The sequence below is a fragment of the Pantherophis guttatus genome, chromosome 7 (genome assembly GCF_059756535.1).
Source record: "Pantherophis guttatus breed Tessera chromosome 7, ASM5975653v1, whole genome shotgun sequence".
In the NCBI taxonomy this organism is placed as follows: domain Eukaryota; kingdom Metazoa; phylum Chordata; class Lepidosauria; order Squamata; family Colubridae; genus Pantherophis; species Pantherophis guttatus.
In genome coordinates this window covers 5,723,974-5,739,264 of record NC_142069.1, presented here as the reverse complement: position 1 = coordinate 5,739,264, position 15,291 = coordinate 5,723,974, and the positions used below count along the sequence as shown (strand labels likewise).

The window sequence follows — 15,291 nt, the reverse complement described above, 5'->3', positions numbered from 1 at the left end:
AAATGCTTTGAAAAGCCTCTGACGATCCCAGCTGAGTTCCTTGATCATCAGAGGCTTTTTTTTTTTTTTTTACTTTTAAAAGCATTTTTTCATCGGAAGAGGTTGTAGAAAAAATGCTTTTAAAAGTTTTTTTTAAAAAAGCCTCTGATGATCGGGCGGCTCAGCTGGGATCGTCAGAGGCTTTTCAAAGCATTTTTTTCTGTAACCTCTTGGCTGAAGGGATTTTTGCTACCGGATCAGGCGATCCGGTCCGAACTGGGAGCATTTCACCCCTGGGTTGGACTATCAATCAGAATAGAGCTGGAAGGGACCACAATTTCTGTTGGTATGTGAACCATTTTTTAAAGTGAATTTTGCCCCATTTTACGACCTTTCGTGCCGCCGCTGTTAAGCGAATAACTGCAGGCGTTATGTTAGTAGCACGGTTGTTAAGTGAATCTGGTTGACCCCCACTGACTTTGCTTGTCAGAAGGTCGCAAAACATGACCTGGGACACTGCAACCGTCATAAATACGAGTCATAAAAAAGTGACTTGTGGCCTTTTTCACGCTGCTGATCATTGCAGCATCCGCACGGTGACGGGATCAAAATTCAGATGTTTGGCAACTGTTTCAAGTTTATGACGGTTGAAGTATCCCGGGGTGATGTGATCCCCGTTTAAATTTTGTATGCATGTAATTTATTGTTGGCTGTTCACCGCCCTGAGTCCTTCGGGAATAGGGCGGTATACAAATCAAATCAAAGTAAAGTATTTATTTATTTATTTATTAAATTTTTATACCGCCCCCTCTCCCGAAGGACTCGGGGCGGTGAACAGCCAGAATTAAAAACACACAATACAAATATTAAAATACATTAAAACGAAATTAAATTATCTTTGGCTTCTCCAATTTAAAACCCCTTACCCATAAAATTCCCCAATTAAAAAATTTTTTTTAACCCAGCCCGGCTTGCTGAAATAAAAAAGTCTTCAGGGCTCGGCGGAAGGTCCGGAGGTCCGGGATCAGTCGTATCCCTGGGGGCAGCTCATTCCAGAGGGCGGGTGCCCCCACAGAGAAGGCTCTTCCCCGAGGGGTCGCCAGCCGACATTGCCTGACAGACGGCACCCTGAGGAGGCCCTCTCTGTGGGAGCGTGTTGGCCGGTGGGAGGTTATCGGAGGCAGAAGGTGGTCTCGTAAGTAACCGGGTCCTAAGCCATGGAGCGCTTTGAAGATGAGAACCAACACCTTGAAGCGCACTCGGAAGACCACTGGAAGCGAATGCAGCTCGCGCAGGAGAGGTGTCACGTGGGAGCGCCATGTCGCCCCCATAAGTACCCGAAAGTAAAGTTTTACGACCTTCCGACAAGCAAAGTTAAGGGGGAAGCCAGATTCACTTCATAACGGGGTTATTAATTTAATAATTGCAGCGATTCACCTATCTAGGACAGGGGTCAGCAACCTGCGGCTCTGGAGCCGCATGCAGCTCTTTGGGCCCTCTGCTGTGGCTCCCCGTCAGGTGATCCCACTACTGGCTCGCCCCGCCCCTTGCCCTCCCCTCCGAGTCACTCCTTGCCTGGCCTGAGAAGGTAACGGCGATGGCGGGGGGTGGAGAAGCAACCAGGGCAGAGAAAGGGAGATACAGAGAGAGCGGGAGAGAGAGAGAGAGAGACAGAGAGAGATACAGAGAGAGAGGGAGGGAGGGAGATGTCAAAAGGATTTTGTGGCTCCCGGTGTTTTTTAACAACTGGTTATCTGCCTTAAGGACCGGCTGTGTAGGCGTGGCTAGGGGGGGTCATGTGACTGGTGGAAGTGAGTGACATCGAGTTGGCCACGCCCACCCAGGTTTTGTGGCTCCCGGTGTTTTCTGTGGGAAACGGGTCCAAATGACTCCTTGAGTATTTAAGGTTGCAGACCCCTGACCTAGCAGTTGCGGCAAGAAAGGTCGTAAAATGAAACAAACCTCACTTAAGGAATGTCTCGCTTAGCCACAGAAATTTCGGGCTCCATTGTGGGTCGTAAGTCAAGGACTACTCGGACCAATTCCAAGCCATGTAATTCAGGTGGGACCTCCGGAGCGGGTGACTCTCTGTAGATCTTGCAGTAAGGCAACTGTCTCAGGAAGGATGCCCGTTGACTTTGGGTGAGGATAGAGCAGTTTAATAAATAAATAAATAATCAATTAAATCAATTAAACAAATAAATAAAACCTACGTGTTCCAAAATATAACTAACGTTTATGGTATCTATCATGGTTCTTGTTTCCTGGAGGTGTTTTAAGAATTCTGGAACAGCAGAGGAATCGTTAAGGGATGCAGAAGCAAACACCGTACATGGTTACTCTAAACGTAGAAAGGGTTCTGGGGAGACAGTGTGGCCACTCAAGATGGACAGCTGCCTCTGGAGAGGTCTGAACCAGAAAGGAACATCTGGAACCACATTTTGACAATGTTCCTCTGGCGCACATGGGGAGCAGTTGTCTCTCAAGCACTATTTGAAGAATATGTTGGATGACGGGTGGTCAGTTGAGCAAGATTTCTAGGGGGGGGAATGGTCATCTTTCTTCCAGAGAGTCAGATGTATCTGGAGGAAAGTATGGATACGCTGGTGGGAGTATATAGTTGCTCAATGGACGGAGAAGTCTTTGAGACATCTTGGAGAAATATACGGAGGCTCCATCTTGCTGGTCGCTGAAGGAATAATAGGAGGATCATGAAGAATATAGGACAGGTCCAGAGAAGTAGTGGTGTTTAGAATAATGTTCTTGAGTCTTCAGTGGAGGAAATTCTAGAGGAGCAGGATTTTCTTGAGGAGCAGGGGTCTCTGGCTGTTCTGGTGGGAGTGGGATTTCCAGGGGGATATATGGGGGCTCTAAGGGAGTAGATGATTCTGAAGATATGAATGGAGATTCTAGAGGAGCAGGAGTTTCTGGGGGTATGTATGGAGAGATGCATGGAGGGTTTATAGGAGCAGGATTTCCTGGAGATGTGTTTAGAGTTTCTAGAGGTATGCATGGAGTTTCTAGAGGAGCAGGAGTTTCTGGGGCTATATACGGAGGTTTTGGAGAAGTATGAGCTTCTGGAGGTTTGTATGGAGGTTCTAGAGGAGCAGGAGTTTCTGGAGGTTTGTATGGAGGTTCTAGAGGAGCAGGAGTTTCTGGAGGTGTGTATGGAGGTTCTAGAGGAGCAGGAGTTTCTGGAGGTCTGTATGGAGGTTCTAGAGGGGGAGGAGTTTCTGGAGGTGTGTAGGGAGGTTCTAGAGGAGCAGAAGTTTCTGGAGGCGTGTAGGGAGGTTCTAGAGGAGCAGGAGTTTCTGGAAGTGTGTATGGAGGTTCTAGATTAGCAGGAGTTTCTGGGGGTATATATGGAGGTTTTAGAGAAGCATGAGCTTCTGTGGGTGTGTATGGGGGTTCTAGAGTAGCAGGAGTTTCTGGAGGTGTGTATGGAAGTTCTAGAGTAGGATAAGTCTCTGGAGAATTGTAGGGTGCCTCAAGAGATGGAGGGATTTCCTCAGGTACATAGGGTGGTTTTAGAGTAGCCGAGGTCTCTGAAGGTATATATGGATTTTCTAGAGGAACAGAAGTCTCCGTGGGGGTATATGGAAGTTCCAGAGGAATTGTCGTCTCCTGGGGAGTATATGGTAGCTCTAGAGCAGCAGTGGTTTCCAGAAGGATGTATGGAGGTTCCACGGAGACAAATGTCTCTGGAGGGATGTACGGAGCCTCTAGATGACCAGGGGTCTCTAGAGGGATATATGGGGGTTCCAGAGTGACTTCTGCTTCTGGAGGAACATACTCGGGGGGCAAAACAGTTGTGTTTAGAAAGGGATATTGCATTGAGCTATCAACTGATTTGGGTCCCGAGTGACTTGGCTTGTCAACCGATGGAGGCTCCAGAATTAATTTTGTCTCTGTAGGAATGAAAGGAGACACTGGAGGTGAAGGAGTTGTTTCTTCTGGCACATACGGAGGTTCTAGAAGAGTGGGAACCGTTTCTTGAGGGATGAATGGCGGTTCTATGACAAGCGTATCCTTAGGGACTTCGGTGATTGAAGTTGAGCTGCTGTCCTCAGTATTATGGTCTAATTTCTCCTTTGGGATCTCTTCGCTTCTCATCTTTTTGGAAATCCATTCCAGGAACTGCTGAACGGAGGTGTAAATTTTGGGGTACTCTACCTTGTCACAATCCTTCTCCAAGTTGGAAATTCCAACTATGTAGTATGGGGACTTCGGCAATGTTTTACACATTAAAAGCCCTCCACCGTGTCCCTGCAGGAAAAAAAAAGATGAAAGAAGGAGGTTCAACAACATTTTCACAACTGTATGGCAAGACAATCGGGGTGCTTTTAATAGCGAACGTTTTGCTTTGAGCATTTGTTTATACAACACATTTAATCAAACGCCGCATTCACACAAAAATAGTAAATTTAATATATATTTTTAATGGCTTAGCACGTAGCTGATGAGTGGTGCGGTGGCCTAGAGGTGGAGCTCTCGCCTCACAATCAGGAGGCTGTGAGTTCGATCCTAGGTAGAGGCAGATATTTCTTTCTCTGGGCACCATGAGAATATATCTGCTGAACAAAACTCTGCATTGGTGACAGGAAGGGCATCCGGCCAGTAAATACTCAGCTCCATTCAGTTACCCAGACTCCACCCCGCAAAGAGATGATGGGGGTCATTAAAAGGAGATTATGATGATGTAGCTAACCTCGGAAAACTTGGTAGAGTGATACCTGGTTAGTGATGGATGGGATACTACTTACACATCTCAAACTACAAAAAATATTTTGGAAGAAGGTTAAAAACAAGCCACTTTCATACTGCTGGCAAAAAATAATAATAATGCACAGATGGTGAGGCAGCAGCCCAAAAAACTCACTTGTGGTCGTAATTTGAGAACTACCTGAAGTTAAGGAGAATTCGGTCATCCGGTCATGTTATCTATCTGGCCTACCTTGCAAGGCTGATAGAAACTGAACCAAAGGAAACAGTTCTTGCTGTTCTTGTTGCCGATGGGCAACGATATTTACCTGGCAAAAGTGGTCATTCTTGTCCTTCAAACTTGCACAGAGCGTGTGCGGATTCATTCCCCCGTGGTACCACTCGCTGCCGTTGCATGTCATCGTCTCGAGAATGTTTGCTCTGGCTTCATACACTACGGCGGAGATACCTGAGGGCAAAGCACAGACTTCAGATGGATGATCGCCTCCTCTTGTTTTTTGTAGCACTTCCTTCCAAAACACACACACACACACACATACACAGATACACAAAACCACAATCCATTTCCCAATTCAGAATCTGTAGCCTCCTTGGCACAAACTCTACTAAAAGAGAGACAGAGACAGAGAAACAGAGAGACAAAGACACACAGAGAAACAGAGAGACAGACAGAAAGAGACAGAGAGAGAGAGAGAGAGAGAGAGTAAGAGAAAAAAAGAGAGAGAGAGAGAGACAGACAGAGAGACAGAGAAACAGAGACACACACAGAGAGAGAGAGACAAAGAGACAGAGAGAGAAACACACACAGAGGAAGAGAAACAAAGAGAGACAGAGAGACACAGAGAGAGAGAGAGACAGAGAAACAGAGAGAGACAGACAGACAGACAGAGAAACACACACAGAGGAAGAGAAACAAAGAGAGACAGAAACAGAGACACAGAAAGAGAGACAGAGAGAAAGACAGACAGACAGAGACACACACAGAGAGAGGAAGAGAAACAAAGAGACAGAGACACACACACACAGAGAGACACACACACAGACACACACGCACACACAGGAAGAGAAACAAAGAGACAGAGAAACAGAGACAGACAGACAGACAGAAACAGAGAGAGAGAGACGGAGAGAAAGAGAAATGCAGAGAGAATATCCTAGCATTACTTGTGAATTGGTCCTTACAGGTAGTTGTTGTGACTCCGACCCCCGAGCCCGTCTTATCGGAGGGAGAAGACTCCGAAAGTGAAGGAGAGGAGTTGGCAAGGCCTCCCTCTCCAGGACCCTCCTCTCTGGCAATGCCTCAGGTGTCTTCCGAAGGAGAAGAGATAGGCCAGGAGCCAGGCACTTCCGAGCAGCCGCAGTTAGACAGCGACGGAGATAAGTCTTGGCTGGATCCCCGACAGCGTCGGAAAGAGAAGCGCGCACAGCAGAGAAGGAGGCATGCCAGAAATTAAGCTGAGTCACTGGACCACACCCCACAGGGGATAAAAGGGGGTGTGGTGGCCATTTAGGCTTTGTGACGGACAAAACTGAAAAGCTAGCAAGTCATACTGCGTTTCTGGAACTTCGTTATATGCCTTCCTTGGATTTATTATGGACTGGACTTGACAATTCTTTGGCTTTGTGGAATTATTTTGGTTTATCCGACGGAGGAGGAAAACCTCCCTTTGTGAGTAAAGTTTTTGGCAAGCAGCTACTGGGTTGCTGCCAATGCTGTTATCTCAAAGAAATTCCTGACTGCTGGTTTTATTAACTCCTGGCTGACTGTTTGTGTGCGTGTGTGAGTCGGGGACAGAACAGTAGTCCTCGACTTACAACCATTCATTTAGCGACGGTTTGAAGTTACAACAGCACTGGAAAAAGTGACTTATGACCATTTTCCACACGTACAACCATTGCAGCATCCCCATGATCATGTAATCAAAATTAGACACTCGGCAACTGGACACTTAGTTCATATTTATGAAGGTTGCAGTATCTCAGGGTCATGGTTTCCCTTTTGTGACCTTCTGACAACCAAAGTCAGTGGAGAAGCCAGATTCATTTAACAACTGTCTTACTACCTTAACAACTGCACTGTTTTGCTTAACAACTGTGACAAAATGGGGCAAAGCTCATTGAACTGTCTCGCTTAGCAACAGAAATTTGGGGCTCAATTGTGGTCATAAGTCGAGGATGACCGGAAGTCTTCTAAGGCAATGATCCCTGTTAGGAAATGGCTATTGTCTAACTAGTTGGTCAGGCAATATATAAACTATCCATACATGTTTGTCAAAAGGTATTATATTGCTTTAAGACTGTATTGCATCATCCTGTATCCTGATTGGCTAAGCTCTGTAGCCAATGCACTTAAGGGGAAGCCTGAATCATGGCTTGTGGACACTACACCATTTTATCTGCTTATTTGCTGTTACTCTCTACTTGTTCTCTCTGCATGATCACTGTTTGATCATTGATACTTGTAGCTTTCTACTATTTATTGAATGTTTTAATACTGAACTTGTTCCTGTTTGAAACTCAAGAACTGTTTTATTGTGTAATGACAACAACTGGTAAGAAGACTTTCTACTTAGAATATCCCTGAATTGATATTTTAATTATCGCCTTATCTGTGTATGACTTGGATTGTTATTGGACTTTGCTTTACTTTTTTCTAAAAGTAAAAAGACTACCACAACTCAGTGTGTCAGTATATTAACTGTGGTTATTCACTCTCAGCCGTTTTCATGTGCATACTCAAGGGGTACTCTGCTCAATAACCCATAACATCAGTTATGAGCCAAGAATATCCTTAACAATCCCAAACCTTTTGGGCATCAGGGAGCTGTTCCATGGAAAACAATTCTTTGGTGAATTGGTGCGCGCTACCCAGATCCCCCATAGGTACAGACTTATAACAGTTTTTCACACTTACAATCATTGCGGCATCCCCATGGTCACATGATCAAAATTGGCAATTGACTCATATTTATGGAATTGACTCATATTTATGACCGTTGCAGTGTCCTGAGGTCACGTGATTCCCTTTTGCGACCTTCTGACAAGCAAAGTCAATGGGGAAGCCAGATTCACTGAACCAACTATCTTACTAATTTAACGACTGCAGTGATTCACTGAAGAAATTTGGCAAGAAAGGTCGTAAAATGGGGCAAAACTCACTTAACAAATGTCTCGCTTAGCAACAGAAATTTTGGCCTCAAGTGTAAGTCGTACGTCGAGGATTACCTGTATAAGAACCAATCCCATCCTATCAGAAACAGAAACGGGTTAACAGAGTTGGAAGGGACCTTGCAGGTCATCTAGTCCAACCCCCTGCCCAAGCAGGAGACCCTACATCTGCCTCTACCTAGGATTGAACTCTGATTGTGAGGCAAGAGCTCCACCTGTAGGTCACCGGGTCTGATATAGGAAGAGAAACTGGAAGCTCCAAGATACAAATCCTGAAACTTGAGGGAAAGGTTAACTAATCTTTCCCTAACCACCCCCCACAACATTGTTCAAGAACGGATGAAGCTTCTTGGCTGAGAAGTGAAACTTCTTTTCCTTCTCCTCTGCAAGGGAAAAAAATAATCCCGCTTCCGTGACCGTGACCGGGAGGATTTTTCATCAGGTTCGCCTGATTCGCCAGTTGCGTCCCTTTCTGGATTGGGACTCCTTACGCACGGTCACTCATGCCCTCGTCACCTCCTGCCTGGATTATTGTAACGCTCTCTACATGGGGCTCCCCTTGAGGAGCACCCGGAGGCTCCAACTGGCGCAGAGTGCGGCCGCGCTGGTGGTAATGGGAGCGACATGGCGTTCCCATGTAACACCCCTCCTGCGCGAGCTGCACTGACTCCCGGTGGTCTTCTGGGTGCGCTTCAAGGTTTTGGTTACCACCTTTAAAGCACTCCATGGCTCAGGACCTGGGTACTTGCAGGACCGCCTACTACCACCAATAGCCTCCCACCGGCCGGTACACTCTCATAGAGAGGGGCTCCTCCGGGTGCCATCAGCCAAACAATGTCGACTGGCGGCCCCCAGAGGGAGAGCCTTCTCTGTGGGGGCACCTACTATCTGGAACGAGCTCCCCCCGGAGATACGGAGGATCCCGGATCTGCGCACCTTCCGCCGCGCTCTAAAGACCTTTTTATTTCACCAGGCGGGCCTGGCCTAACTTTCTCCCTCTTTTTAAACATTCTTAATATTTTTTAATACTTTTTAGTATTTTTAATATTCAAAGTTTAAATTGTTTTAAATTGATTGGGGTTTTAAATTTATCTGGGCCAAACTGCTTAATTCGATTTTATCTCTGCTTTTTAAATTTTGTATGTATGTATTTTATTGTTGGCTGTTCACCGTCCTGAGTCCTTCGGGAGTAGGGCGGTATATAAATTAAATAAAAGTAAGTAAAGTAAAAGTAAAGTTTCCTTTTGGAAAAAAAAACACCTTTGAGATTATGAACCAACCCTTTCCGGTGTCTCCCTCCATTCCGACTCCCTCACCGCTTGAGTTCCAGCCACTGACGTAACAGATGGAGAAGGCTTCAGAGTCCAAGCTGACCAGCGGCAAACAGATGGGCTGCACGTAGTCATTGAAAGTCACAGGATGGTCCAGTTCTATCAACGCAACGTCATTGATCTTTGTGGATGGGTTGTAATCCTGGTGGAAGACGATTCGTTTTATTGAGCGTATCTGGGCTATGTCCGGCAATCGAGAAAGATCTGTGGCACCCAACACGATCTTCCAAACTTTCAGAGAGCTGCAAATAAAACAAAGACACAAAGAAAAAACAGAGCATTGGATCTGTAGCACCCAAAGAAATCTCTAGAGATTCTCAGTCATCCAGGTCGTGGTTGTCCCAAAAGTGCTTTTTTCAGGAGGCAACTCAACTTGTTTTTTTTTTTCTTTGAAGATGTTTTGCTTCTCATCCAAGAAGCTTCTTCAGCTCTGACTGGATGGTGGTGAATGGGAAGGATTTATACTCCTTGCAGACAGCTGGTCATTTGCATTCTTTTTAGAGTGTCGTTGAGGCCACTTGGAGGTTTGTCTGTGTCCTCAGGCTTTGCACCACTCAGGTGACCCCGAGGACACAGACAAAGCTCCAAATGGCCTCAACGACCCTCTAAAAGGATGCAAATGACCAGCTGTCTGCAAGGAGTATACATCCTTCCATTCCCCATCATCCTGTCAGTGCTGAAGGAGCTTCTTGGATGAGAAGTGCAACATCTTCGAAGAAAAAACAAGAAAGTCCAGTTGCCTCCTGAAAAAAGCACCTTTGGGATGCCCAAAGAAATCTTTCAGACCCAGCTATATCAGATTCCTAAAAATGTGGAACCTTATGCCCCCCTCCAAACAGAAAAATCTAAACCACAACGTGCAACATATGAACCTCCCTGATCTGTACTCGGCCACAACGTGGTCTCCGTATATTCCTGATCTTCTGTTTGGAAGATCTGAGGAGGATCTTACGAGTTCTGAAATCCACACGACTGTGTTACTAATTTAACAACTGCAGTGATTCAATTAACACTGCAGAATTGCAGAACTGCAGAAAAAACCATTGCTACCAACCTGCCTTCCATTGAGGACCTGTATACTGCATGAGTCAAAAAAGAGGGCTGGGAAAATATCTACAGACCCCTCGCATCCTGGACATAAACTGTTTCAACTCCTCCCCTCAAAACGACGCTATAGAGCACTGCACACCAGAACAACTAGACACAAGGACAGTTTTTTCCCGAATGCCATCACTCTGCTAAACAAATAATTCCCTCAACACCGTCAAACTAGTTACTAAGACTGCACTACTATTAATCTTCTCATCGTTCCTATCGCCCATCTCCTCCCACTTATGACTTTATGACTGTAACCTTGTTGCTGGTATCCTTACTATTTATATTGACTGTTTCCTAATATGATTTGATTGCTTATTTGTTCCCTATTGCTATCATTAAGTGTTGTACCTTATGATTCTTGACGAATGTCTCTTTTCTTTTATGTACACCGAGAGTGTATGCACCAAGCCAAATTCCTTGTGTGTCCAATCACACTTGGCCAATAAAGAAGTCTATTCTATTCTATTCTATTCTATTCTATTCTATTCTATTCTATTCTATTCTATTCTATTCTATTCTACTCTACTCTACTCTACTCTACTCTACTCTACTCTACTCTACTCTACTCTATTCCATTCTAACAAATGTGGCAAGAAAACTTGTATAATGGAGCAAAACTCACTTAACATGTTTCTCACTTAGCAACAGAAATTTTGGGCTCAGTTGTAGGTCGTAAGTCCAGAACCACCTGTAAACTCTTCCACCTATTTTGCACCAGCCCTCAACCTAATGTGGTGCTCAGTTCCCCCCAAAAACATTAAACACGTCAAGGAAAAACGAAGTCCAATTTCCTTTTGAAAAAACACCTTTAGGATAAATAATCTATTGTGTACCACTCTAGGCTCTGAAGGTTGGACAGATAGCTTACAAATAAAATAAATGAAAGCAGCATCCTCTCTTCTTCTTCTTTGTCACTTAATGACCCCATAATCCCTTGGGGGGTGGAGTCTGGGCAACTGAATGGAGTTGAGTGTTAACTGGCCGGATGCCCTTCCTGTCACCAAGCAGATATATTCTACATTGTGCCTCTATCTGCCTCTACCTAGGATTGAACTCACAGCCTCCTGATTGTGAGGCAAGAGCGCCACCTCTAGGCCACCACATCACTCAAAGAAACATCCTCTCTGTTCCACAAATACTCAGCAAGTAGATGCTGCTTTCTTTCTTACTTTTCCTTTGCACTGAAACAGTGTGCTGCAGTGAGGATCCATCGAACATCAACTACGGCGCCATCACAAGAATGCTTTGGTCCCTTGGGAGTGTAGATCTGGATGCTGATGAGCCAAGGCCAGGTTCCAGGTAAGGCATGATGGCCATCGGTCACATCCTTCCCGCTTTGGTGTTTGGGGTGCATCCCACAGTCTGAGAAGAAGCCGAGACAGAAAAGAGCAGTGGTTTAAAAAGTCTTGGTCCCACCTGATTGTGATCAGTGTCAGGGTTCCGACAGATGCCCTAATTAAATCATGAGCCTCGAGCCAAGCTTCAAAAGAAATCCAGTTATTTATTTGGAGATTCATGTCGGCATGTTCCCAAGTGAAGCCAGCTCTGACCCTACGTAATTTATGCCCCAATCATGACCCTGTTTCCCCCCCTCCCCCAGGGTGTCATCAATCAAATTCGCCAACAGAGCAATTTTGCAGGTTGTAGAGGTCGCTCCCTTCCAGCCGCTGGGGGTAACCCTGGGATACAGCCTTGAGCGAGATAAGTCTGGAATGTGCATCTGTCTTTGGCTGCCATGCTGTTTCACCTGATTCTCATCCCCCCTGGCCTATGGCAACTCGAGAGTAGGCCAGGGATGCTTTGCAAGTTGACAATCAGGCTGGAGCTGGTAGAAATGGCCTTTCAAGAAGTTCTCACAATGTGTGGGTGGAGAAACCGTGGAGGTGATTTGTCAGTGTTCTCTGGAGGAAGCAACATATCTCCAAGGGCAGGACTTTTCCTTGACCCTTGATCATTGCCTCACTTCTGGACAAAAACAAAAAGGGACAGGAGCGGTCTACAGGTCTACTGGTTACTACTAGTTCGCAACAGGGCCGTGCACTCTTCTGCACATTTTCATGACGTCAGGGTCAGTGGGCGGAGCTTCCTGCCGGTTTTACTATTGGTTCTATAGAACTGGTGCGAACCGGGGGCAACCCACCACTGGAGCGGTCCCTTCAATTTTCCTCTTGGAATTGCATAGAAATACGGGCCGCTAAGGAGGCTGCAGATTGCTGGAGAGAAGGCTGCAGAATAAACAAATAAATAAAAAAGGACATCTCCATCCCCCCACTCCTTGGGCATCCTCACTAATAACGAGAAGAGCATCCCACTTCACCTGTGTCCCAAATTCACCCAAATTCCTCATCTCCTTTGAGAGAATTTCCTAGAGCCATTGAAATGTAAATTCCCGAGTGTCGCACAGGATCAGTTTCAACACCCCATTCCTTAAATCAGAGGTGGTATTCAGCCGGTTTGAACAGGTTCACCCGAACCGGTAGCGGAAATCACAAATGGCCCCGCCCACCCGCCCCGGGTTCTATGCCATCCTATTTAGGCTTTTTGAGGCTAAGTGCATGCACGGTAGGCATGTGCATCAGTAAAGCACATGCACGGAAGACCGGGCACATGCATGGATGTGCGTGCCTGCTCACATTTGCGAATCAGTAGGGAAAGTAAGTGAATACCAGCCCTGCCTTAAATGCATAACTAAATACAACCACTATGTTCTATTCCCTGCTCAAGGCAAGAATCCTTATACCATCCCAGATAAATGGTTGTCCAATTGTTTCTTGAAAGCCTCCAGAGATGGAGCACCCACAATTTCTGGAGGCAAGCTGTTCCATTGATTAATTGTTCTTACTGTCAGGAAATTTCTTCTTGTTTACAGATTGGATCTCTTGCAGGTGTTATGGAGAATGAATGGACCCCCTCCTCCTCCGACAGCCTCTCCGTTGAGGGTCATTTTCGAGCATATAATAATTTTCCCGCTAGATTCCAGTGTTCCTTTTTATATCTGCCCCTTTAATTCAGCCTCATTGTACAGTAGTGGCCAAAATTATGGAAACCTTTGGGGGAAATGTATTTTTGAGGTTTGATGGCTAATAACACCACTTTTTTTTTTTTTTGGAGTTTCAAGATCATCCTATTCCACTGCTGGAATGGCCTGGGAATAGCCCAGACCTTCACCCAATTGAAAATCTATGGAGCCGACTAAAGAAACTTGCTAGTCAGAAGCGACCCAGCAATAAAAACCCAGTTAATAGAAGCCATCATTCAATCTTGGCTTCACATTAGAATAGCTGCCAAGACTTGGTTCACTCCATGGGAAGATGTTATAAGGCCGTCATTCATGCTAAAGGTTACCCAACTAAGTATTAACTGACATGGTGAAAATTTTGGTATATCTCGTTTTTTCTATGGTGATAATTTTTCTATATCTCATTTTTTCTATGTGTCTCCCTTTTTCTCTTTAAACTGTAACTGCTATTCTAATAGCAAATCCTTCATAAAAGTTATTGCATTACATTCCTGATTAAATTATCTTTCCATTGATATATAATTTTATGGTACTACTCAGTGGTGGAATTCAACTTCTTTAACAACCGGTTCTCTGTCCTAATGATTTCTTCCAACAACCAGTTCACCAAACTGCTCAGAAATTTAACAACCGGTTCTTCCGAAGTGGTGCAAACTGGCTGAATCCCACCACTCCAAAAAAAAAAAAAAAAAAAGTGGTGTTATTAGCTTAGTTTTAAACTTTTCCCAAAAGGTTTTCACAATTTTGGCCACTACTGTATCAGTTGTACTTATTCCCAGGTAAGTTCTGAATTTTGCAATTTTAGGCCAAGTATTGCAGAGGTGAAATGCTCCCGGTTCAGACCGGCTCGCCCGATCCGGTAGTGATGGCGGCGGTTGGTTCAGAGAACTGGTAGCAAAAATCCCTGAACCCTCCCCTCCCCCATGCCCAGCTGAGCTGCACGATCATTAGAGGCTTTTTTTTTCTTTTTTTACTTTTAAAAGCATTGTTTCTTCGGCTGATGATTGCGCAGCTCAGCTGGGATCGTCAGAGCCTTTTAACAGCATTTTCAGTTGAAGAGGTTGTAGAAAAAATGCTTTTAAAAGTTAAAAAAAAAAGTTGGCCACGCCCACCCAGTCACATTACCCCTCCAAGCCACGCCCACAGAACCGGTAGTAACAAATTTTACATTTCAACCACGGAAGTGTTGTCAAGTGGACAATTGCTTTGAAGACCAGCATGGTTCCAGATGGCGAGACATGACTGTGAAAAGCCCTTATGGTAGACCCTGTCAATGGATGTCCTGGAGAACCCCCTATTCCACCCTTCCCCAGCCCCCCCTCCCCTCTTACACTTCAGGTCGAAACCACGTAGCCCCAACAACGACAGGAAAACTACAACTGCTTGGATTAGCCGGCCCAAGCAGGGCTTCGATCCTGGGCTACAGTCCATGGCGAAGAATCCTGCTCTCTATTGTTCAGACCAAGGTGGCAACATCAGTGGGCCTTGCTTCTGCGTTGCTAGGAGACAGGCCTGGGTTTGACCAATGGAGTTGGACTGGAATGAAGAAGTCATCCCTTAGCTAATAGTCCAGGGAGGTGGGGCTGGAGGGGCCATCAACTATGGTGGGCTTCAAAAAATTTTTACTACCAGTTCTGTGGGCATGGCTTGGTGGGCGTGGCGGGGGAAGGATACTGTAAAATCTCCATTCCCACCCCACTCCAGGGGGAAGGTTACTGCAAAATCCCCATTTCCTCCCAATCAGCTGGGATTTGGGAGGCAGAGAATAGATGGGGGCGGGGCTATTACTACCGTTTCTCCGAACTACTCCAAATTTCCGCTACTGGTTCGCCAGAACTGGTCAGAACCTGCTGAAAGCCACCTCTGCACCAACCTTATGGATGCTTCTCATTAAAAATAGAGCTGGCATCACAGTTGGGCCCGTGGAATGTCTACAGATAGAGCTTCTGGAGGTTCAGCCAGGCCTTTTCTCTC

The 15,291-nt window shown here is 45.6% G+C and overlaps 1 protein-coding gene across 1 annotated transcript; it reads right to left on the bottom strand.

The window, feature by feature from the left end:
• Window positions 1-2,122: 2,122 nt before the first annotated feature.
• LOC117676845 (uncharacterized) lies at window positions 2,123-14,794 on the bottom strand. The gene is made up of 5 exons (XM_034436656.3): window positions 14,649-14,794; window positions 11,468-11,660; window positions 9,186-9,442; window positions 5,010-5,149; window positions 2,123-4,245 (listed from the first exon to the last, which is right to left on the bottom strand). The coding sequence occupies exons 1-5, from the start codon at window positions 14,746-14,748 to the stop codon at window positions 2,689-2,691; spliced, it is 2,247 nt and encodes a 748-aa protein (XP_034292547.3). The 5' UTR covers window positions 14,749-14,794; the 3' UTR covers window positions 2,123-2,688.
• Between the last annotated feature and the right edge of the window lie 497 nt (window positions 14,795-15,291).

Bases quoted from the DNA above. Each gene is read 5' to 3' on its own strand.
- LOC117676845 (XM_034436656.3), bottom strand. From the start codon at position 14,748: ATGGACTGTAGCCCAGGATCGAAGCCCTGCTTGGGCCGGCTAATCCAA. The intron at 11,661-14,648 runs GTAAGAGGGGAG...GCTTCTTCTCAG, and splicing joins ACGTGGTTTCGACCTGAAGT to ACTGTGGGATGCACCCCAAA. The intron at 5,150-9,185 runs GTGAGGGAGTCG...CTTTGCCCTCAG, and splicing joins CAGTGGCTGGAACTCAAGCG to GTATCTCCGCCGTAGTGTAT.